Here is a 25239-nt window from a genome sequence, read left to right on the forward strand (position 1 = left end):
CGTGAACAAGACCCCTAGATACTTAAACTCCTCCACTTGAGGCAGGCACTCTCCACCAACCTGAAGTGGGCAAGCCACCCTTTTCCGACTGAGGATTTGGAGGTACTGATTTTCATCCCCACCGCTTCACACTCGGCTGCAAACCGTCCCAGCGCATGCTGAAGGTCCTGGTTAGAAGGGGCCAACACGACAACATCATCTGCAAAGAGCAGAGACGAAATTGTGTGGTCCCCAAACCTGACACCCTCCGGCCCCTGGCTGCGCCTAGAAATTCTGTCCATAAAAATTACGAACAGAACCGGTGACAAAGGGCAGCCCTGCCGGAGTCCAACATGCACTGTGAACAAGTCTGACTTACTGCCGGCAATGCGGACCAAGCTCCTGCTTCGGTTGTACAGGGACCTGACAGCCCTTAGCAAAGGACCCAGGACCCCATATTCCCCAAGCACCCTCCACAAGATGCCGCGAGGGACACAGTCGAATGCCTTCTCCAAATCCACAAAACACATGTGGATTGGTTGGGCAAACTCCCATGAACCCTCCAACACCCTGTAGAGGGTATAGAGCTGGTCCAGTGTTCCACGGCCCGGACGAAAACCACACTGTTCCTCCTGAATCCGAGGTTCTACTATCGGCCGTATTCTCCTCTCCAGAACCCTGGCATAGACTTTCCCGGGGAGGCTAAGAAGTGTGATCCCCCTATAGTTGGTTTAGACGATTTAGACGTTTTTAGAAAAGAAAAGCTGCAATTTCAACATTTTCAAGCATTCAGAATTATAGCCACGTTAATTACGTTTGTAAGAAACCAAACTGTTTGTAAATCCGTCAAGGTTTCAGCGAGATAAGAGTATTTGTGTTAGTGCTGATCACTCACCTTATATTAGGTACCACAGAGCCCGACAGGAAGCCTGCCTGTGACAAGATGGCCACCGGTGATGCCGGAAGTGACTGCGCCTTGAGACGTCTAGCCTTTAAATAGGATGTCTATGCTCGTACACACCATCTCTGGCGCATTCACAGCACAGGTGTGATAATCCACCGTACATGAACGCTACTCAAGGCGCATTGCTAACATACTCCACTGCGTACGTTATGTTTAAACGGATATTTAAAAGCTATGTCCAACAGGAGCCTGTCCGCGATAAAAAAAAAAATCTACCTGCATGGAAATACGTTGCCAAATGACGATTTTTACAACCACAATGAACATAGCGACAGAGGAGGAGGTACTGTTATTAATGCATGTCTTCGGAAAATGACAGAAAAGAACAGCAGCAACGCCAACGAAGATGGTACATTAGACAATTAAACGTTTTCATTGTGTACTACCACTAAGATGTTTCAGTCTCGCAGAACCTCCGAGGATCTTTGGTATTCTGCTCCATGATTTCTGTTGGTATTGCACCTGCGTATGCGTACACTCATGGCCTAGGCAGACGTGCACAAAGTACGGACCAAAGTAGGCAGGATTCGTGTGGCAGCCATGCTGCATATGCATACACATACTTAACGTGAAGTATTCACTATTTGAACAGATAACATTTCCTATTAGTAACGATAAAGTTTTATGTGTTCAAAAATGTTTTTCAGGAGGATGGTGACAACCTGATTTTCAGAAATGAGATCAGTTCCTTTGACAGTGCTGTAATAACCAGAAGGCAACAGGTGGAGATTGAGTTCTCCTGCATCTATCCCAAGAAGAGTAATGTCAGCCTGGAATTCCTGGTCCACAAAATTCCATATATTTTCAGAGAGAAGGGCTTTGGGAAGTTTACCTACCAGTTTGAGTTCTTCCAAAGCAGTCTTTTCAACATAATGGTGGATCCAGCGACTTACCCATTGGAGGTACGTATTTAGCATGGGGTACCTTATATATATTAATGGTGTTAAGACAATAATCTTTAAGACTCCAAGAATCATATACATTTCACAGTAAAAGCAAGTTGTATAAATACTTACGAATAGGGTAAGAGCACTCTTAGAAAAGAGGGTTCACTGAGGGCTAGATGGATGCTACCCATTGAAAATGGTTGTCTTTAACCTAGAAGTAAGGGTTCCACTAGAACCCTTACATTCTTCAAAGGTCCCACATTATGAATGATTCTACCAAGAACCCTCTATGATAGGATATTCCTAGAACCCTATTTGAATGGTTCTACCATTATTGTTTGTATTTAAAGTGTGTAGCGCCCTACAGTACATATTGTGTTCTTGGATGAACCATGTTACCATGCTTACTATTGTTATATAGGGTTCTAGACCCTTGTGTAGTCAGCAACTACAGACCAACATCAAATGTTGCCTTCATACAGTGGGTAAAATCATGGGGAAAAGTTTTTTCAAACAACTAAGCAATTTATCTAGCTCAAATGGTTACTTTGACACTTTCCAATCAAGATTTCGTACCCAACACAGCACTTCGACTGCCCTTATTAAAGTTTAAAACAGCATTCATCTAAACACTGATTCTGGTAAAACTTCAATCCTAGTGTTCGTCTACCTTAGTAGCGATGGGTAGTTAGTCAAACATTAGAATAACTGAAATCGGTGGCATCGTTAGCCCTGGGCATCCGGGGCTATAGCCCCAAATCTTTTTTTTTAATAGCCCATGATGTATTCATCACAGTATCTCACAAGAGTGAGTACACCCCTCACATTTGATTATATCTTTTCATGTGACAACACTGAAGAAATTACACTTTGCTACAATGTAAAGAAGTGAGTGTACAGCTTGTATAACAGTGTAAATTTGCTGTCCCCTCAAAATAACTCAACACACAGCCAATAATGTCTAAACCACTGGCAACAAAAGTGAGTACACCCCTAAGTAAAAAGTGTTAATATTTAGTGTGGCCACCATTATTTTCCAGCACTGGCTTAACCCTTTTGGGCATGGATTTCACCAGAGCTTTACGGGTTGCCACTGGAGTCCTCTTCCACTCCTCCATGACAACATCACGGAGCTGGTGGATGTTAGAGACCATGCGCTCCTCTACCTTCCGTTTGAGGATGCCCCACAGATGCTCACTGGGGTTTAGGTCTGGAGTCATGCTTGGCCAGTCCATCACCTATACCCTCAGCTTCTTTAGTAGGCCAGTGGTCGTCTTGGAGGTGGGTTTGGGCTCGTTATCATGTTGGAATACTGCCTTGCGGCCCAGTCTCTGAAAGGAGGGGATCATGCTCACAGTACATGTTGGCATTCATGGTTCCCTCAATGAACTGTAGCTCCCCAGTGCCGGCAGCACTCATGCAGCCCCAGACCATGACTTTCCCACCACCATGCTTGATTATAGGCTCTACACACTTGTCTTTGTGCTCCTCACCTGGTTGCCGTCACACACTCTTGACACCATCTGAACCAAATACATTTATCTTGGTCTCATCAGACCACAGGACATGGTTCCAGTAATCCATTTCCTTAGTCTGCTTGTCTTCAGCAATCTGGGATGACAGCCATGCAGACCAATTTGATGCAGTGTGCGGCGTATGGTCTGAGCACTGACAGGCAGACCCCCCACCCCTTCAACCTCTGCAGCAATGCTGGCAGCACTCATACGTTTATTTCCCAAAGACAACCTCTGGATATGACATTGAGCATGTGCACTCAACTTATTTGGTCGACCATGGCGAGGCCTGTTCTGAGTGGATCCTGTCCTGTGAAACCGCTGTATGGTCTTGGCCACCGTGCTGCAGCTCAGTTTCAGGGTCTTGGCAATCTTCTTATAGCATAGGCCATCTTTATGTAGAACCGCAATTCTTTTTTTCAGATCCTCAGAGTTCTTTGCCATGAGGTGCCACGTTGAACTTCCAGTGACCAGTATGAGGGAGTGTGAGAGCGATAACACCAAATTTAACACACCTGCTCCCCATTCACACCTGAGACCTTTTAACACTAACGAGTCACATGACACCGGAGGGGGAAAATTGCTCATCGGGCCCAATGTGGACATTTTCACTTAGGGGTGTACTCACTTTTGTTGCCAGTGGTTTAGGCATTAATGGCTGTGTGTTGAGTTATTTTGAGGGGACAGCAAATTTATACTGTTATACAAGCTGTACACTCACTACTTTATATTGTAGCAAATTGTCACTTCTTCTGTGTTGTCACATGAAAAGATATAATCAAATATTTGCAAAAATGTGAGGGGTGTACTCACCTCTGTGAGATACTGTATAATGTGGTAGCCCAGTCACTCAGAAGGACACTGTATTATATTAAACAAAACCCCTTTTCACCTTACAATTTACTTAATTCTCCCATTAATATTGATATAATTAAGGTGGTGTTTAAATGGATTTTCAAGAGGTTATTTAAGGTGTATTAATTGTAAATAAGGTGTAGATTAATAGATTAATGGATTACATGCATTGAATAAGGATAATTAAAGGGTAAAATCCCTTAAGGTGCGCTAAAATCCATTATTTATCCATTAATCTTATTGTGAATTATACTTGATTTTTACATTAAGGTGTAATATTTATAAATGTTCTACCATACCAACACCCATTAATATACACCTTAATCAATGCAACAGAGGGGTTATGTGCATGTATTAATGAGTAATTCCTGGAGAAGTAGTATTACTGAAGTACAAACCCGATTCCAGAAAAGTTGGGACACTGTACAATTCTGAATAAAAACAGAATGCAATAATGTGGATGTTTCAATTTTCAACATATTTCAACATATTATTCAGAATACAACCTAAACATATCAAATGTTTAAACTGAGAAAATGTATCACTTTAAGGGAAAAATAAGTTGATTGTAAATTTCATGGCATCAACACATAAAAAAGTTGGGACAAGGCCATGTTTACCACTGTGTGGCATCCCCTCTTCGTTTTATAACAGACTGCAATCGTCTGGGGACTGAGGAGACAAGTTGCTCAAGTTTATGAATAGGAATATTGTCCCATTCTTTTCTAATACAGGCTTCTTAGTTGCTCAACTGTCTTAGGTCATCTTTGTCGCACCTTCCTCTTTATGATGTGCCAAATGTTTTCTATGGGTGAAAGATCTGGACTGCAGGCTGCCCATTTCAGTACCCGGATCCTTCTTCTATGCAGCCATGACATTGTAATTGATGCAGTATGTGATCTGGCATTGTCATGTTGGAAAATGCAAGGTCTTCCCTGAAAGAGACAACGTCTGGATGGGAGCATATGTTGTTCCAGAACTTGGATATAACTGTCAGCATTGATGGTGCCTTTCCAGATGTGTAGACTGCCCATGCCACACGCACTCATGCAACCCCATACCATCAGAGATGCAGGCTTCTGAACTGAGCGCTGATAAAAACTTGGGTTGTCTTTGTCCTCTTTAGTCCAGATGACATGGCGTCCTAGTTTTCCAAAATGAACTTCAAATTTTGATTTCTGACCACAGAACACTTTTCCACTTTGCCACAGTCCATTTTAAATGATCCCTGGCCCAGAGAAAACGCCTGCGCTTCTGGATCCTGTTTAGATAGGGCTTCTTTTTTGACCTATAGAGTTTTAGCCAGGAACGGCGAATGGCACGGTGGATTGTGTTCACGACAATGTATTCTGGAAGTATTCCTGAGCCTATGTTGTAATTTCCATTAAAGTATCGTTCCTGTATGTGATGCAGTGCTGTCTGAGGGCCCGAAGATTACGGGCATCCAGTATGGTTTTCTGGCCTTGACCCTTACGCACAGAGATTGTTCCAGATTCTTAGAATCTTTGGATGATATTATGCACTGTAGATGACAATAACTTCAAACTCTTTGCAATTTTTTTCTGAGAAACTCCTTTCTGATATTGCTCCACTATTTTTCGCCGCAGCATTGGGGGAATTGGTGATCCATCTTGACTTGTGAGAGGCCCAGCCACTCTGAGAGGCTCTTTTTATACCTAATCATGTTGCCAATTGACATAATAAGTTGCAAATTGGTCCTCCAGCTGTTCCTTTTCTGTACATTTAACTTTTCCGGCCTCTTATTGCTACCTGTCCCAACTTTTTTGGAATGTGTCGCTCTCATGAAATCCAAAATGAGCCAATGTTTGGCATGACATTACAAAATGTCTCACTTTCAACATTTGATATGTTATCTATATTCTATTGTGAATTAAATATATGTTTATGAGATTTGGAAATTATTCCATTCCTTTTTTACTCACAATTTGTACAGTGTCCCAACTTTTTTGGAATCGGGTTTGTACAAATGGATTTTGAAGTACTACAAAATCCATTTCAGTTACTCCCGAACTCATACCGTGAAATATACTGAACGTGTACCATAAACTATCAATAAAGCTATAAAACAATAGTTAAGGAAGGTTCAAAATATATTTAATAATTTAATTGCACAATGTTTTCAAAATCACATCTGCTGGTATCTTACAACCATAGCAAAATATATTTCAAAAAATCCTATTAGCCAGTTCACCTATATGGGATATATTTTTGTATCAGTGATAATGAAAAGCATTTACAACCGGTGTTACAGTTTTGGGCTGGACCTCACGTGCCTCTGACTCTTCTTCTGCAAAGCTCTCTTTAGGTATCACTTTCTGTCTCACGCCTTCATTCTTTGTGTCTTGTACACCTCTTTTCATTGCCGTTTCCATCTTCCTCACATTCCTCCTTGTCCCTCTAAAGTCACCTTTCCTTTCTAAAACGGATTAAAAAACAAATAAGGACTTTTGATAGGCAATACAGTCACTCACAATGTAACCTAAAACAATTTTGTTCATGGATAATTGAAAAAATAGGTAAAGCCACATTGTAAGCCTAACAGAAAATAGCTCACTGTACATTTTCTTATCAAACAGTCCTACTGTAATTCCAGTCCAGTTTTGTCATCTGTCTGGACCCGACATTTGGGGTTATGTGCACCTGGACTCAGTTTTCGTTGATTATCGTTCACACCTGTTTTCACTTGTGTCTTATGTGTGTATATTAGGGTGGTCCTTAGTGGAATGTAAAAATGTTTCTTAGAATTTGAAATAAGGCACACTTGCATTTGATAGGTTTTGGTATAAAAGTAATATTAAAAAAGGTTTGTGGGTTTGCAATGAGTTTTAGAGATTGCTACCAGACATAACGTATATCAAAAAGGCAGAAAGTAAAGAAATGCTGTGTTTTTTACACACAAGTTCAACAACATTGTCTTTTTGAATTTAAGCTTTTTATTTCAAACACATGATCACACAAAGGTCTTGGTCAACATGCAAATGTTTAGGCCCTAGTTAAAGTTTTATTGATTCATGTTTGCCAATAGGCTAAAAATATGTTTTTCATTATAGAACACAAAAACAAGTTAGGAGCAAAAGGATCTGGCTCCATATATAATATATAAAATACAGTATAAGTACCTAATTAAAATTATTTTTGAGAATAATAATTTTTCCATACTACTAAAATAGTGCTCTGTCTTCTGATTTTGATTCAAACATTTCTGTTCTTATCATGCAGATGTTTAAAAATGTTGCATGCATGCGTGTTTTTTTTAATCAACCAATCTGCACTGTTTGGAAACAAAACACAAGGACTCCCACATCTGGTTAAAAGAAGCCAGTTATGTTCAGGGAACACTGAAACTGTTGAGCCACATTTTGCGGAATACATCTCAAGACATCTAGGCGACGGGTCAGACTAAGAGCGGTTCAAAACACCCCTTATTTTCTTGAGTTCCGTGACGTCGCCCGGTATGGCGCAGCCGGGGCCCCACCCTGGAGCCAGGCCCGGGGTTGGGGCTCGTACGTGAGCGCCTGGCTTAGCCCAAACGAGCGACATGGGGCCGCCTTCCCGTTGGCTCACCACCCACAGGAGGGACCATAGGGGTTGGTGCAGAAAGGATTGGGCGGCAGTCAAAGGCGGGGGCCTAGACAACCCAAACCCTGGACACGGAAACTTGCTCTCGGGACGTGGAACGTCACCTCGCTGGCGGGGAAGGAGCCTGAGATCGTGCGTGAGGTTGAAAGGTTCCGACTAGAGGTAGTCGGGATCACCTCTACGCAAGGCTTGGGCTCTGGAACCACACTCCTTGAGAGAGGATGGACTCTTCACCACTCTGGAGTTGTCCATGGTAAGAGGCGGCGGGCTGGTGTGGGTTTGCTTATAGTTCCCCAGCTCTGCCGCCATGTGTTGGAGTTTACCCCGGTGAACGAGAGGGTCGTTTCCCTGCGCCTACGGGTCGGGGATAGGTCTTTCACTGTTTGTGCCTACGGGCCGAACGACAGTGCAGAGTACCCGACCTTCTTGGAGTCTCTGGGAGGGGTGCTGGGAAGTGCTCCGACTGGGGACTCTATCGTTCTACTGGGGGACTTCAACGCCCACGTGGGCAACGACAGTGACACCTGGAGGGGTGTGATTGGGAGGAACGGCCCCCCTGATCTGAACCCGAGCGGCGTTCAGTTATTGGACTTCTGTGCTAGTCACAGTTTGTCCATAACGAACACCATGTTCAAGCATAAGGGTGTCCATCAGTGCACATGGCACCAGGACACCCTAGGCCGCAGGTCGATGATCGACTTTGTTGTCGTTTCATCTGACCTGCGGCCATATGTCTTGGACACTCGGGGGAAGAGAGGGGCGGAGCTGTCAACTGATCACCACCTGGTGGTGAGTTGGATCCGATGGCGGGGGAGGAAGCTGGACAGACTCGGCAGGCCCAAGCGTACTGTAAGGGTCTGCTGGGAACGTCTGGCCGAGTCTCCTGTCAGAGAGATCTTTAACTCCCACCTCCGGCAGAGCTTCGACTGGATCCCGAGGGAGGCTGGAGATATTGAGTCCGAGTGGACCATGTTCTCCACCGCCATTGTCGAAGCGGCCGCTCGGAGCTGTGGCCGTAAGGTCTCTGGCGGCAATCCCCAAACCCGGTGGTTGACACCGGAAGTAAGGGATCCCGTCAAGCTGAAGGAGGAGTCCTATCAGGCCTGGTTGGCTTGTGGGACTCCTGAGGCAGCTGACGGGTACCGACAGGCCAAGCGGACTGCAGCCCGGGTGGTTGTGGAGGCAAAAACTCGGGCCTGGGAGGAGTTTGGTGAGGCCATGGAGAAGGACTGTCAGCTGGCATCGAAGAGATTCTGGCAAACCGTCCGGCGCCTCAGGAGAGGGAAACAGTGCCCTACCAACGCTGTTTACAGTAGAGGTGGACAGCTGTTGACCTCAACTGGGGATGTCGTCGGGCGGTGGAAGGAGTACTTCGAGGATCTCCTCAATCCTGCTGTCACGTCTTCCATTGAGGAAGCAGAGGATAAGGGTTCAGAGGTGGCCTCGTCCATTAGCCGGGCTGAAGTCACTGAGGTGGTCAAGAAACTCCTCGGTGGCAAGGCACCAGGGGTGGATGAGATCCGCCCTGAGTACCTCAAGTCTCTGGATGTTGTGGGGCTGTCTTGGTTGACACGCCTGTGCAACATCGCGTGGCGGTCGGGGACAGTGCCTCTGGGATGGCAGACTGGGGTGGTGGTCCCTCTTTTTAAAATGGGGGACCGGAGGGTGTGTTCCAACTATAGGGGGATCACACTTCTCAGCCTCCCCGGGAAAGTCTATGCCAGGGTTCTGGAGAGGAGAACACGGCCGATTAGTAGAATCTCGGATTCAGGAGGAACAGTGTGGTTTTCGTCCGGGCCGTGGAACACTGGACCAGCTCTATACCCTCTACGGGGTGTTGGAGGGTTCATGGGAGTTTGCCCAACCAGTCCACATGTGTTTTGTGGATTTGGAGAAGGCATTCGACTGTGTCCCTTGCGGCGTCCTGTTGAGGGTGCTTCGGGAATATGGGGTCCTGGGTCCTTTGCTAAGGGCTGTCATGTCCCTATACGACCGAAGCAGGAGCTTGGTCTGCATTGCCGGCAGTAAGTCAGACTTGTTCCCAGTGCATGTTGGACTCCGGCAGGGCTGCCCTTTGTCGCCGGTTCTGTTCATAATTTTTATGGACAGAATTTCTAGGCGCAGCCAGGGGCCGGAGGGTGTCAGGTTTGGGGACCACACAATTTCGTCTTTACTCTTTGCGGATGATGTTGTCGTGTTGGCCCCTTCAAACCAGGACCTTCAGCATGCACTGGGACGGTTTGCAGCAGAGTGTGAAGTGGTGGGGATGAGAATCAGTACCTCCAAATCCGAGGCCATGGTCCTCAGTCGGAAAAGGGTGGCTTGCTCACTTCAGGTTGGTGGAGAGTGCCTGCCTCAAGTGGAGGAGTTTAAGTCTCTAGGGGTCTTGTTCACGAGTGAGGGAAGGAAGGATGGAACGGGAGATTGACAGACGGATCGGTGCAGCTTCTGCAGTAATGCGGTCGATGTATCGGTCTGTCGTGGTGAAGAAAGAGCTGAGCCGTAAGATGAAGCTCTCGATTTACCGGTCAATCTACGTTCCTACTCTCACCTATGGTCATGAGCTTTGGGTCATGACCGAAAGGACAAGATCCCAGATACAGGCGGGCGAAATGAGCTTTCTCCGCAGGGTGGCTGGGCGATCCCTTAGAGAGAGGGTGAGAAGCTCGGTCACCCAGGAGGAGCTTGGAGTAGAGCCGCTGCTCCTCCACATCGAAAGGGGTCAGCTGGGGTGGCTTGGGCATCTGTTTCGGATGCCTCCGGAACGCCTTCCTGGGAAGGTGTTCCGGTCCCGTCCCACCGGGAGAAAACCCCGGGGAAGACCTAGGACACGCTGGAGGGACTATGTCTCCCGGCTGGCCTGGGAACGCCTCGGTGTCCCCCCGGAAGAGTTGGAGGAAGTGTCTGGGGAGAGGGAAGTCTGGGCATCTCTGCTTAGACTGCTGCCCCCGCGACCCGGCCCCGGATGAAGCGGAAGAAGATGACATGACACATCTCAAGACTGGGCATCTCATACACCTGTAATGTTATCTTATGTGAAAAATATACTTTTGTCAAACTTTGGGCTCTTACTCCAGATTCAGATGAGAGACCTCTGCTATTTTCAGGCAATGGTACTCTGTTCATGAAGTAAAAGCAAATACAATACCTTTCAATAAAATGCATGCACATGTAACACAACATCAAAGCGCTGTGGCTAGGCTGTATTGCTTCCTCCGCTGACAGTCCACACTGCCCTAGACTTGACTCGCACCCACGATCCTCTGCTTCGCCACACGTGACCGTTCCAACTGATTGAACTATAGAAAAGGTACTGATTGGATAGCCCCTCGGTGACATTTCAATCTAACTGTTGAGTGAGTTTAACCAGACAGAACAAGTGCAAGTATAGGCTATCCTTACAGCTTTTCTAATTATATTTTTGCTGCTTCATTAAGCTTGCACAGATTTTTTTTTACCTACACAATATTGAGGAAAAACAACTGATTTTAGCCAGCTCCTGCATTTGGCATTTATGAATTGCCTTTAAGAATCAGCTTCTAATAAATTGTCTGCCCATTCTTTTGAGATTGAGATGACTCCACATATCTGTGGAGGAATACCAAATAAACAAACCTTTTAAAAAGCATAAAGATTTTTTTAAATTTTAAAGTATTTTTCACAATACAATTTTAGATCTGGTGTGACGATGTCTTTAGTGCTTGCATAAATGGTTTTACCTTTGTTAATGTTGATTTAGTTCCCTATTTCATGACATTCTCTGTAATGACAACTGTTTCAAGTAATGAGAGATCACTGAGGCGTTTAAAAGGTAGTCTGTTATATGCACTATTGTTGCATATCAGCCATTTGAAAAAACCCTTAACCAACCATTCCAGCTTAGCTGCCCTCTGCTATCCACCCTTTCAGGTTTTATCATTTCCAGATTTGTCATTATTTAGCAGATAGCATTAGTCCCTCACTTTTATCCAAACAGAATTACTAAAGGAGTTACTGAATTACCTTTAATACTTTTTTTGTACTGCCTCCTTGTGAGAATAAAACCCACTGTTGCAGGTGGCACACATTACCAAATAGCAAAAGCTCTCTAAACATTTGTGACAGGACTATCTTTAGAAGAGGCAGACATGGAAGACATGCATTTCATAATCCTTGTGTCCTCTCCTTGTCTTTCTCAAAACATTGGATGAAAATTTGCATGGCCTCCTCCTTTGACCTACTGCGATGGGCTTTTAAAAGGAGATTAAAGGCACTATTACCTGTATTTTGTAAGATCAACAATGAGAAATCAGGTTTTTTTTTTTATAATTTCACAATAATAATGTAAAAAATAATAAAACTTAATAAAACAAATACAATCCCAGAAGCAGTTCTCCTTAAAGGTGTTCACATTTTAGGAGATTCTCATGTAGTCTGTGACTAGAGTTTTACTGATTAGCAATCATTCCTGGAAACCACAAATTAAGGAGTGTGAAAAGAGTACCAAGTCATTCCATCACCATTCTACATATATAGTATTCTGATCCATGCCTAAACCCTTCACCTCCTCTGCACCAGCTAACAGCCATCTACACATTTTTACAAACTTATTTTTCTACATTTTTAACTTGCTTCAACTTGAAAGTCAGACCTGGCAGCTATGAAAATGTACAGCATGTTGTGGTATCATTAGTTAGCTGCTACACACTCGCATGTAAGATAGATATACCATCATCATCAGTAGGTATATAATTATCATTAGCTACCTGCTTTTACCAGCAACAGTTGTATTCATAAATACATACAATACAGGCCTAGAAGAGTGAATGTCTCTTACTGACTGACTGTCTGACCTATGTTGTGGTTAGAGAAGCCGACTTGCAAGCTATTGGTTCCGCGATTTAATCTTCTTACAGTCAAAACAAAGTATGCGTTTAGATTTGTTCCGGATATAAAAAACTTGGCTTGCTATGACCTTCAGTATCTACATTATAGTTAGCCTAAAATAAAACTGTTTACAGCTATATTGCGACTGTTTCTGGTAGTATGCACCAATGCATGCTTTTTGGGTCAGGATAGTCAAAAACTTAGCTGGCTACTACATTCAATAACTGTTATAGTTAGCCTAAACAAAAACTGTTTACGGTAATACAGTTATACATCAATGTCATTCACGAATGAAAGAAAAACAAATGTTTTTGTGCCATGAAATTAACAAGCTATGGCAGTGAAAAGTTAATTGAATCCAGTGACATTTAATCATTTTAATTATGGGCTTTTACGCATGAGGGCATGCTTTTTGGGTCAGGATAGACAAAAACATAGCTGGCTACAACATTATAAGCTTCAACTAAAACTGTTCACGGTAATACAGTGTTGCGACTATTTCTGGTGGATTCCATGATTCTCTCGTCTTTTCACTTGACGAAAAAGTCAGTTTAAAAGAACGACAGCACGTTTAATAAAACCAGAGCACGTTTTATTAAACCAGAGCACACTTCATACAACGAGAGCACTTTTATATATATTTTTTTTTATCTATGTCACCTCCAGGGCTTATAGTTTACTGTTATATTGTAACTATTTCTGGTGGATTTTAAAATTATATCTTAGGTTTTGTTCAGGATAGACAAACACTTTGCTGACTACACGATTCTCGTCTTTTCATTGACGAAAAAGTCTGTTATCGTCACCTATATTGATACAGTAGTTTCTGTATCAATGTCATTAACGAATGGCTAATAAGCTGTTAAAACGGCCAGAGGCAAAAGCTATACAGTTCATAGATGCTATTTGTGGTGCAGGAAAACTGAATAAGAAATGTTACTCAGTTAAACACAATGGTTAATGATTAGTCTAAAGAAATATTGAAACTTGACATTATGTTAATGCGTGACAGAATAATATAAAGTCAAGAGGCTATACCGATACTCAGCAGATGTGTAGCTTGGTGGCATAGTGGTTAAAGACACAGCCTTTCACGTGGGCAAATCTTGGGAAGCCAAGAATGGTCACGTTTTTAATTGCGGACTGGTTGAACTTGGCTTGCCTGGATTCTTGTTTTTGTTTGTGTCTTTGTAGGTAAATAGTGTGCAATCGTACAGCTCAGGCAATCCCATCAGTACTACTAAAAGTTTGTAAGAAGTTTTCATCCATCTTTTTAAAAAGGGCTGCAAAAGCAGATAATGGAACTTTATTATTCTGGAACTAAAGATCTGTTCTTTTAACTGTAGGGAGAGCATTTCACAACCTACTATGCAAAGCCCTGTGATTGGTTAGTCCACTGCGATAGGTGCGGGTGATTTGTATAAAGTTAGAAAAATGTTCTTCGCCTCTCACGGATCCCATGCGTTGCCCAATAAGCCACTCGCTCACTCATTGAAATTAATTGAGCCATTGAGCCATCGCGAACATGCAACCAGGTTATTGTAAGGTTTTTATTTTTCATTTTTCTCCCTCGAAGATTTCAGTTTGTTTTTCAATTGAATTGTTCACATTATAGGTCACATTAAAAGTGGAAAAAGTTCTGACATGATTTATCTTTGTCTCATTCTTTTACATCACAAAAACCTTGCATTTTAACAGGGGTGTGTAGACTTTTTATATCTACTGTATATACTGTACATAAAATTAAAATAGTTGTTTTGCTTTCTATCCTGTTATACTTAATTCCACCCCTTCAGTTTGGTATTTTCTAATTATTTAACAATACCATCAAATGGCATGCATATATTTTTGGTAGGTTCTAGAGAAGGAATGGAAATATATATGTAAAAATAGTTTTACACACAGTAACACACAGTATTCAAGTGAAAATAAAATCTTAAAATACCTTTAAATAAAGTGGATATATGTAATGGCTTTTTGGTAACAATTTGCCTAGATGTATTAAGATTTAAGTGATTGATTTTGATCAATATTTTCTTCTGACAATAAAACATGAAATTTATTTAAGCACTTAAAATATTTTTTTTTCAAGAATTTGTGTTAAGGTGGTATGCTTATGTTGCAATTAGAATAGCCACTTTCAGCTGCAATACTTTTCAAAATGTACAAACAGAAATTCAAAAAAAAAAATAGAAAATGTGATTCCTTTTTGTACATGTTGGAGAAGCATATGCTATTAGGGCTTCAACGGAGATTCTGGAAGTGAGGGAGCCCTACTTTCTACTTTCCAGTTATGTCTAATGTTGCCAGTGGAATAATGGGATCTCAGCTACCCCTGGGTTTCACTTCGACCATATATGCAGGAGCTCAGCTCTTGCCCAAATTAACCCCTGTTTGTCGTGCATACAATATTATACAGGTGCATCTAAAAGAAATGTGTATTGTGGAAAAGTTCATTTTATTTCTGTAATTCAAATCAAAGTGACGTCCCCCTTTTATATTACATTACACATAAACTGACTTGACAGTTGTCCAGAAGACACTCATTGACATTCTCCACGAGGTGGGTAAGCCACAGAAGGTAATAGCTGCAAGGGTTGGCTATTCGTAGAATGCAAATTTTTTGAGATGCATCTGTATAAAATATCTAAATATGTTCCAAAATCTTGCTTCCTGCTAAACGCACCCCATTTCTATGTATTTGTTTCTGCTCTAATGCAACACCATTATTGCCAAAATATAATATTTTTTTTACATTACCTATGGTTCCAGGTGGATCTGCAGGAGATTGTCTACATGGAGATTGTGTCGACATCTTCTGTCCCAAACACTAAGATGTTTGTGGAGTCTTGCAAGGCCACGCCCTCAGACAACCCCAACGACTCCACGTACTACAGCATTATACAAAATGGGTCAGGGACAACTCACTCACTATTGTTTCACTGTGAAACAGTTTTGTTGGTGGATGTCTTAATGCGTTTGCTAAGAGATTGTCACGTTATTAAATTGACAAACATTTGCAGAGTGATAGATGGATTTTCAGAAACTCTAGTTCGATTTTACTTGATTTGCCAGAGCATGAATACCTAAATATGCCTTTTTATAACAAGTCTCTAGATCTACTAATGCAAACCATTTAAATACAGAATTTCAGCGTAAAACTTTTTAAACAGCTCTAATAGTTTTCCCTATCTATCTGTGATTAGTCTAGTTAGTGTAGTACAGTGTAGGCTCTGGAGGCTGGCTAGTTGTTTGAAAAGGTTGCATACATAGCATTTTGAACAGCAACATTGTCTAGATAAAAGCTTGCCTGATTACACCGGTGACATTTCTGAAATATAGCTTTCTTTATGGTCTGGCAATTAAAGGTTCCAGTTAACTCATTTGTCTTACTTTGCTTCTCCAGATGCACGAAGGATGAAACTGTCCAGATCTACCCCAGGTCTCAATCACAGTTTCGCTTTGCAATAGAAGCATTCAAGTTCATTGGGATGCATGACCAGGTAAATGCAGTGAGGTCTGTGTTGACTGTTGGAGTATTAGATCCAGTTATTGTTATGCTGGAGCAGGTACAGTGCTTTAGTCCCCTTCACTCTTTCCATATTTTGTTCTGTTATAGACTTAATTAATAATGTATAAAATATATTTACCCCCCCCCCCCATCAAGAATACCATACCCCATAATGAGAAAGTTATATAATTTTTTTAGAAATTTGTGCCAATTAATTAAAATGAAACATTTTTCTTTCCTTTCCCAAAAAGTTGAAAAGGAAAGGAAGGTGCAGTGGTCTCTTAATATTTTCCATAGCTGTATGTAGAGGATTTCTCAACATATATTTACATATGTGCCTTGAATATGTTCATGAAATATATAACTTGCACTTCTCACAATATCATAATACAATGCACGTCATATATTTTAACGTTGAATATTGTTTTAAAATAATGAAATATATGAATATGCAGTACTCATATTAGTACTTTATTAACCCATGGAAATAACCTTCAAGACATTATTTTCCAGAGAATCTCCTTTTTAATTAATTATTGTTGGCAAAATGGGGAGCAAACCAACATAACAACCAGTCTGGACCTTATTACATATTGTAACGTCTTCGAGGGTTAGGAGAAGCAGGAGGATGAGGCGATGCGTGTTTGTTGTGTTTAATATAGCAGCGAAGCTCAACAGCACTCATTGCATAAAGAGAGACAATAACACACAAAGACAGGGGAAGCAGAGGGAACATATATACTGGGGGGAATGATGAGGATGAGAACCAGGTGCACTAGATGAGGCACAGGTGAAATGCATAATGAGATGGACGGTGGTGTCAGAAGGCCGGTGACGTCGAACGCTGGAGCCTGTCTGCTGCAGGGGGAGGTGAGGCAGCAGAGGGCGCAGTTGTCACACATTACATTGATTTTTGTGAAAAGACAATTGTTATAATTTACTAACAAGACCTGATTTTTTAAATTGTACACTATGTATTTACCATAATATATATTAAATACATTGCAAATGCAAGTAAAGAAACAATAGGTTAGATTCAGTCATCTTAATTTAATAAGGAACTTTATTCACTGTATAATACAACTGCCATTGTGTCACAATATAATGATACATTTTTTGTAAATACTTTAAAGTTTTGACTTTAGTCACTGTCAAGCAGCATATAGCACCTTTTTCAGTTTCAATATAATGAAGCACTTTGTACTCCAAGTTTACTTTAAAAAAAGACTCATTATGAAAACAATATGCATACATTTTAACACGGTATCATGAATGCCATTCCTCTCTGTAAGAGTTGTTCAAAGAAACGACTAGATAACATAAAAAACACAAGACAGGAAGCAATACAAATATGGAAATATCAGTTAGATGTAAATGCTCAATGCATATAACCAACTATAATTGTCATTTATGTAAATATATTTGCATATATTAATACATATTAAAACATATTTGAAAATGGCCAAAATCGAATATGGGAATATATATGAAATATATGGCCATACATTAGTAACACATATTATACATATATCAGTATATGTTAAAAAAATATATAGGCACATATTAAAAATATGTTTTTGAAATGTTAATATATAATACGTCCGTGTGGGCACAGGGCCTGCTGGGATTCCTCAACTCTGTAGTGTCTCAAAATGTAACTTTTACCCCGCCCATATATGTATGGTTGAAATAACATGGGCAACAGAATGTTTATTAACGGAAGTAAAGTGTACACTTGTACAAAGATTACTGCAGATGGCTTGCTAATAGCTATACAACTTACCTATAATGAAAACAATGACTCCAATCACTCCATGGCTGGTTTGTTCTTTAGAAAACAATAACATAATACAATTATTCTCTTAAATATATGAGATTCATGGAATAACTGAGTGGATATGCACTGGTCAGCCATAACATTATGAGCACTGACAGGTGAAGTGAACAACTCTGATAATGTCATGGCACCTGTCAGTAGGTACGATATATTAGGCAGCAAGTGAACATTCTCAAAGTTGATGTGTTCGAAGCAGGAAAAATGGGCAAGCGTAAGGATCTGAGCAACTTTGACAAGGGCCAAATTGTGATGGCTAGGCAACTGGGTCAGAGCATCTCCAAAACTGCAGCCCATGTGGGGTGTTCCCGGTCTGCAGTGGTCTGTACCTATCAAAAGTGGTCCAAGGAAGGAAAAGCGGTGAACCGGCGACAGGGTCATGGGCGGCCAAGGCTCATTGATGAACATGCGAAGTGAAGGCTGGCCCGTGTGGTCCAATCCAACAGACGAGCTACTGTACCTCAAATTGCTGAAAAGGTTAATGCTGGTACTGATAGGAAGGTGTCAGAACACTCAGTGCATCGCAGTTTGTTGTGAATGGGGCTGCGTAGCCACAGACCAGTCAGGGTGCCCATGCTGACCCCTGTCCACTGTTGAAAGCGCCTACAATGGGCACGTGAGCATCAGAACTAGACCATGGAGCAATGGAGGAAGGTGGCCTGTTCTGATGAATCATGTTTTCTTTTACGCCACGTGTGTGTCGCTTACCTGGAGAACACATGGCACCAGGATGCACTAGGTTAGGGAGGCAAGCCAATGGAGGCAATGTGATGCTTTGGGCAATGTTCTTCCGGGAAACCTTGGGTCCTGCCATTCATGTGGATGTACCACCTACCTAAGCATTGTTGCAGACCATGTGCACCCTTTTATGGCAACTGTATTCCCTGATGGTTATTGGCCTCTTTCAGCCAGATTATGAGCCCTGCCACTAAACAAAAATGTCCAGGAATGGTTTGAGGAACACAACAATGAGTTTAAGTTGTTGACTTGGCCTCCAAATACCCCAGATCTCAATCCAATCAAGCATCTGTGGGATGTGCAGGACAAACAGGTCTGATCCAAAGCATCTGCTGCTAAGATGTTGGTGCCAGATAATACAGCACATCTTCAGAGGTCTAGTGGAGTCCATGCCTCAAAGGGTCAGGGCAGTTTTTGCAGCAACTGCCCTGACCTACACAATATTAGGCAGGATGTCATACTTTCATGGCTGATCAGTGTATATAGTTGTGTGATGGCTGAAAAGGTACAGAGTGAGTGGGAGACAAAGATTGGAATGTCTGAGAGGGGAATTGAACCTGAATCCAAATATTGAAGGTCCTGTATATTCCCACAAGACCAAAGGGCTTTTTGGTCTTTTATTGCGCAAGGGGTTGTCATATAGGATTACCCAAAAAGCATGTACTGATGCATACTTTGAAAATTCACCAGTAATAGTTGCAATATAACCTTAAAGTATTTTTAGGCTTACTATAACGTGGATTAATAATAATAGCTTCTCGACAGTAAATCATTTTGTCACACATTAACATTACGCCAAGTTTGAATAGAAGATGTAAACAACCTTTATTTACCTTAGTTTTGGGATTGCTGCCCTATCCAGAACAAAATAGGATTTCCTGTACCTGTTTACCTTGCAACTGTGCTTGCAATTGAGCATATGAAATGGAAGTGAAGCAAATTCAACACTCAGTTTAATCTAGCTGTGATTTAAGGAATTTATAGCAGTTAACATGGAAATATGAAATACCTTTCTATTATTGATAACAGACTACTTACTCTTGTGGAGATATTCAAATGTAATTACAATATGCATTTTCAAATGAAATCCAGTTCCATTACCTAGGATCATTAAACGTGACTTATAACCCAAACAGGTATACATCAGCTGTGCAGTGATCCTGTGTGAGGCGGGGAACCCCAACACTCGCTGCGATCAAGGCTGCATCAATGAAAACTCTATGACTACACCACCCCATAATCGCCTAGTCAGAGAGGCTGTTCTTGAGACTGCCACACACTACATCTCTCAGGGTCCATTGCGTATGAGGAGGAGCACAGACAGCAAAGGTGATCATGTAACCCTGTTATTTTTCAGTGTTTAGAGAAAACCTAGGCCTCACACAATGCTTACAATCAATATTTTGATACTGCCTTTCTCAGTTTATTCAAAATGTCCATATAAGTTTAGAGATTCCTTTATAACATAAAAATCATCATTTAGCAGACATGCTTATCCAGAGAGACAGTGCGTGTTAAAAAGTGGGACAAGCAAAGACATCAGTGGCAATTAAAACTCTTAGCAGTGTTGAGCAGGTTTCAGCATTCAAATATTATATACTATGTGACTTTAGCGCATATCCAGCACAGCAAAAACACTGCGAATGACTGCATTCTAGTAATGCAGATTTCCAGAATAGCTTATATCGGCTAAACCGCCAGATTCCACAGAACACAGTAAAATACTATTGTTGAATCAGTCGACAATGACATGACCAAATTCAAAACGGTTACTTTAATAGAAAGGTCCCGTTATCCATTTCAGATCTTTGAAAAAACAGCAAATGCCTTTCATGACTTACTGATTTTGGTTGACCTGCCACATTTTGCTTAACACAGTAATAACAAAGGGTGTGGCAAGCATAAACACAACGGGAATCACGACACATGATAACATGACCAAATTCAGTGATGCCCATCTAATTTTGGCTTAAAAAAACATACATAATCCAAAAATCAAGTTACCGATTTCAAATATAATTATATTGTGTTAAGTTAATGCATGCCAATGAAGGGTTTTTGAAGGGTTTCTACACTTAAGAGTTTCTGCCCAAATCATTCACATTCACTGCACATTTCTCAAGTGTAAACTTTTTTAACCCAGCATCTCAAGTGTAAACCTATTTAACCCAATTGGATCAAATAAGGAAAACAAAAAAAACCATAATATTGTATTTCATGGTATGAAAGCGTCATTTCATATTTTCTTATGTAATACAAATTCTGGTTTAAGTGTCAATATATACAAAATATGGCCAAAAGTATGTGGACACGCAACCATCACACCGATATGAGCTTGTTGAACCGTGTCTTTATGGACCGCGCTTTGTGCACAGATGCACAGTCATGCTGGAACAGAAAAGTGCCTTCCCCAAACTGTTCCCACAAAGTTGGATACACCCAATTGTCTACAATGTCTTTGTATCCTGTAGAAGTAAGAAGACTCTAGGTAGTATTCTCCTGGCATTTGCCACACCTAGGTTTGTCCATCAGACTTCCAGAGATTGAAGCTCCAGAGAACTTGTTTCTACTGCTTCAGAGTCCAGTGGAGACGTGCTTTACAACACTCCAGCCAACGCTTGGCATGGCGCGTGTTGATGGGAGACTTGCGTACAGCTGCTCGGCCATGGAAACCCATTTTGTGATGCTCCCAACGCAAAGTTCTTGTGATAATGTTGTTTCCAGAGGTAGTTTGGAACTCTCTGGTGAGTGAGGCAACAGATGATAGGCAAAAATTACATGCTATGCGCTTTAGCATTCACGGGAAATACTGAACATCTGATTTTTATTTCTAACCTGCAGAGGTCATTGTCACATTTTTAGAGTGTTTTGTAAAGCCTCTCAAATGAGGCTTCACAAAACACTGTGTTAACGCAAATGTTATGATTGTGTTTTGGAAAGCGTCGTTCTGCCTATCACTATCCATCAGTCCGCTGTGAGGCAAATTATTTTCAAATGTGTCAATGTACATGCTCTCCATTGTTTTCATTGTCTTTGCATGTGCCAATCAACATAATATTGAAAATGCCAGTGCCTAACAGTAAGACATCATTCATCTAAGTTGTGTAACAATGTGCTATATTACAGAACCAAATTAAATAGCATAGATTAACAAAAATATCACTGCATTCAATTGTAATGATAATCTCCATAACAGTCTGGTAACCATTTAATCTCAAACAGCCTCCTGAGAATATGCATTTACAACTTGAGTTCTACAGACCTGTTTAGAAGTAAATAAATGTACATGACAGAACGAACAACCAGACTAAACCCATTGTTTGCCTTTGGGTTTCACCTGATCGGGACAAAAATCCCAAGAATAAAACAATTTCCTATTGCCTAACCACTGATCCGCAGGTCACCCAAGATTACATTCTGCAGGTCATAAGATATTATGAATAGGCATTGCTGGTATCCTAAATGGAAATGGATAGTACCCGAAGAGATCATTCTGATTGTAAACAGAAATGATTCTGTTTATTCAGATGTTATAAAAACCTTCTTAGGGAGTTTTTCCTAGCCACTGAAATTCAACACTACTGTTGTTTGCTCCTTGGGGTTTAAGGCCGGGCGTCTCTGTAAAGCACTTTGTGACAACTGCTGTTGTAAAAAGGGCTTTATAAATATATTTTGATTGATTGATTGAAAAACCATAGTGAACATTCCCTGTGGATAGCAGTTAAAGTCACAGCAAGTAATGTAAAGAGATTGCAAGTGGTACAGATTTAGGATGTTTGCTATATTTGTTTGTCTTTGAAATAAGAGTCGGAGAGGAAAACAACCACAAACAGATTGTGCATTCATCACAAAATCTTAATAAATCTTAAGAAAAATGCATTATATATATTAATTATATTTGGTGTGGACAAATGTGCCTTTAATAAACATTGTTTAGGAGTGTGGGGACTTTATATCAGTAGATGTACATCATATTGTCTCCGTCTGAGAACTCTGAAACGTCTGCTTCTAACACATGTATTCTGTTTCCTCCAGCTGTTATGGCTTTGAACCTGAACTTGGTGTTCATCGCTGGTTGTCTCTTGGCAGCAGTCGCCATGGTCTCTGGAGTTGTCCTCTACAGATCCAGCAAGTCAAAGATCAAATATCAACCTCTCCCAACCAGCGAATAAGGTGCCAGGGTGGAATTATCTTGAAGTAATGATTTCTACATGGTTTCATGCAAAACCCAGTATTTGGTTTTGACACTCTTGGAGTTGGTGTTAAAAATTATATATATTCTTGTATACACTTGTAAACTCATAACTCTTATAGACAATTTTAAAGTTATTTTGTGAAAAAGTTATTACAAAAATGTAATTGTAGCCTGTCCATTTATGGATAAAATAGGTAGAAGGTAAAAGGTACTCTACCAGCTCAATCAGCACAAAAAGATTTGTATGATTTGATTTGACAACTAGAAAATTAGGAAATGTTATCTTATTAACCAAATAAATGAAGAACAAATCAAATAATAACATTAACATCTAATAACGTTCAGAAATAACTTTGTTAAACCAAAGACTATACTACATAGTGGAGAACTTTGTTGGGGCTAAATCTGCCTTCAAAAAAATCTTTATTGTCGAATAATTGAGGTTCTTTTCATATATATCATCAATGGGATTATATTCTGTACTAACAGGTTTAATGAGTAGAGAAATCGATTTACCACATTTACATGCACCATCATTATACTGTTTCTTGTTAAGGGATCTTACAGAACAAACATATTGGGCTCTGTTCCTGAATAATTATATCAATGTTATAGAAACCCCATTTATACTTAGATCAGTCCTTTGTACTGATCTAAGTATCAGATATTATTCCTGACCACCTACAGTAAGAAGGATGGCCTTGTCAGGCGTTGTGTTAGAATATCTTTTAACCCTAGACAGCTCTAGACATGGAAACAATATGTTATAATTAACCAAACATTTTGTTGAAGTTTTCAAGCGATATTTTGACATTTGTTAATGCCCACATGACTCGATTCCTTCAATTTAACATTATTTAATGGTATATATTCAGGTTTAGGGACAAACATAAGATTTCAAATTCATATTTTCCCTAAGAAAATGAAGGGTGCATATCCAGAAATATTTGGGATATTGGTAATGGGCTTTTGAGTTAATTATATTTGTTTAATTTGATGGTGTTATGATTTATATGACATATTTCAATAAAATAAGAACTTCCTTTTATTCAAAACCAAGGATATTTGTATATGAATGGTATATGGTATATGTAAAAAAAAATCTTCATTAAATTGGTAATTCAAATGAGCAAAGTTAATTTTCTTCTGTTTGAAAATGGAATGGAATTTCTAGCAAAAAGATGTGAGATTTACAGCAGGCCAACTGGACCACTCAGAGATTTTTTCTCCTTTAGTATGATTATCAATATTTGCCTAAAATTGTTTCAGAGGAAATATAATAATTATTATCCTCTATACTATCAGTTGACTTTGTGTAAGAGCTGAGAGGTGTAGTCTAGCAAATAACTTGTCTGAGTAACATTTGTGATTTTGCAACATTTCAAACAATGTTAGTTTTAGGTCATGCAAAGTCTTTGGTCGTCTTGTATGAACCGCATGTTTGAGATCTCCCCAGAGTGGCTCGATGATATTAAGGTCAGGAGTGATGGCCACTCCAGGACCTTCCCCTTTCTGCTGTAACCACTGGAGGGTCAACTTGGCCTTGGGCTTAGGATCATTGTCGTGCTGGAAAGTCCATGAGCGTCCCATGCGCAGCTTTCTTGCAGAAGAATGCAAATTGTCTGCCAGTATTTTCTGCTAACATGCTGCATTCATCTTGCCATAAATATTTACAAGATTCCCCATAACTTTAGAGCTCACATACCCTCAAAACATCAGTGAGCCACCACCATGCCCCAGAGTAGGGATGGTATTCTGTTCACTATAGGCCTTGTTGACCCCTCTCCAAACATTTGCGTGTCAACCACACAGCTTCCTCCATACCAGCCACCATTGAGCCGATGTTACATAAGAAAAACACCCTCTCCTTCGCATGTTATGTAGTTGCGTTCATGTGGTATCGGTTAACCGAATACTATTCAATTAACAACATACCATTCAGATAGTAAAATATGGTCCAATGCACATCCCTACTTTGGATATCTTTTTAGATCTTTTTCCATCTTTATAAAGTTCCATTACCAAGTTACCTTGTTACACAGGTCTTTTGACAGTTGTTTTCTGCTCCCCGTGGCTCATTGTCTAGCCTGCTCAGTGCATCCATGTGAAGGCTAACAACTCTTTTACTCTGTATACACCGACACTAATTGCTATTTAAAAAGTCACAGGTGTGGGAAAATCACCTTTAATTGCCATTTCCACCTGTGTGTGTCACCTTGTGTGTCTGTAATAAGGCCAATTATTCAAGGGTATTTTAACTTTTGATCTGCTATGGTATGCAAACTTATGAGCACAA

The 25239-nt window shown here is 40.8% G+C and overlaps 2 protein-coding genes across 3 annotated transcripts in view; both read left to right on the top strand.

Moving 5' to 3' along the window:
- LOC105025409 overlaps positions 1-25239 on the top strand; it is a 228899-nt gene that overhangs the window by 49949 nt on the left and 153711 nt on the right. The window lies entirely within an intron of this gene.
- On the top strand, positions 1051-24069 carry LOC117592912 (ZP domain-containing protein-like). Of its 2 annotated transcripts, none has more exons than XM_034287262.1 (6): positions 1051-1226; positions 1591-1845; positions 15438-15577; positions 16072-16168; positions 19885-20077; positions 22784-24069. In XM_034287262.1, the coding sequence occupies exons 1-6, from the start codon at positions 1164-1166 to the stop codon at positions 22918-22920; spliced, it is 885 nt and encodes a 294-aa protein (XP_034143153.1). In that variant the 5' UTR covers positions 1051-1163; the 3' UTR covers positions 22921-24069. The 2 variants fall into 2 exon arrangements, with proteins under 2 accessions (XP_034143153.1, XP_034143154.1); XM_034287263.1 differs by having other exon boundaries at positions 1053-1292.

This window comes from Esox lucius, chromosome 17 (assembly GCF_011004845.1).
Source record: "Esox lucius isolate fEsoLuc1 chromosome 17, fEsoLuc1.pri, whole genome shotgun sequence".
Lineage (NCBI taxonomy): Eukaryota > Metazoa > Chordata > Actinopteri > Esociformes > Esocidae > Esox > Esox lucius.

Bases quoted from the DNA above. Each gene is read 5' to 3' on its own strand.
- LOC117592912 (XM_034287262.1), top strand. From the start codon at position 1,164: ATGGAAATACGTTGCCAAATGACGATTTTTACAACCACAATGAACATA. The intron at 16,169-19,884 runs GTAAATGCAGTG...TAACCCAAACAG, and splicing joins TCATTGGGATGCATGACCAG to GTATACATCAGCTGTGCAGT. The intron at 20,078-22,783 runs GTGATCATGTAA...TGTTTCCTCCAG, and splicing joins GAGGAGCACAGACAGCAAAG to CTGTTATGGCTTTGAACCTG.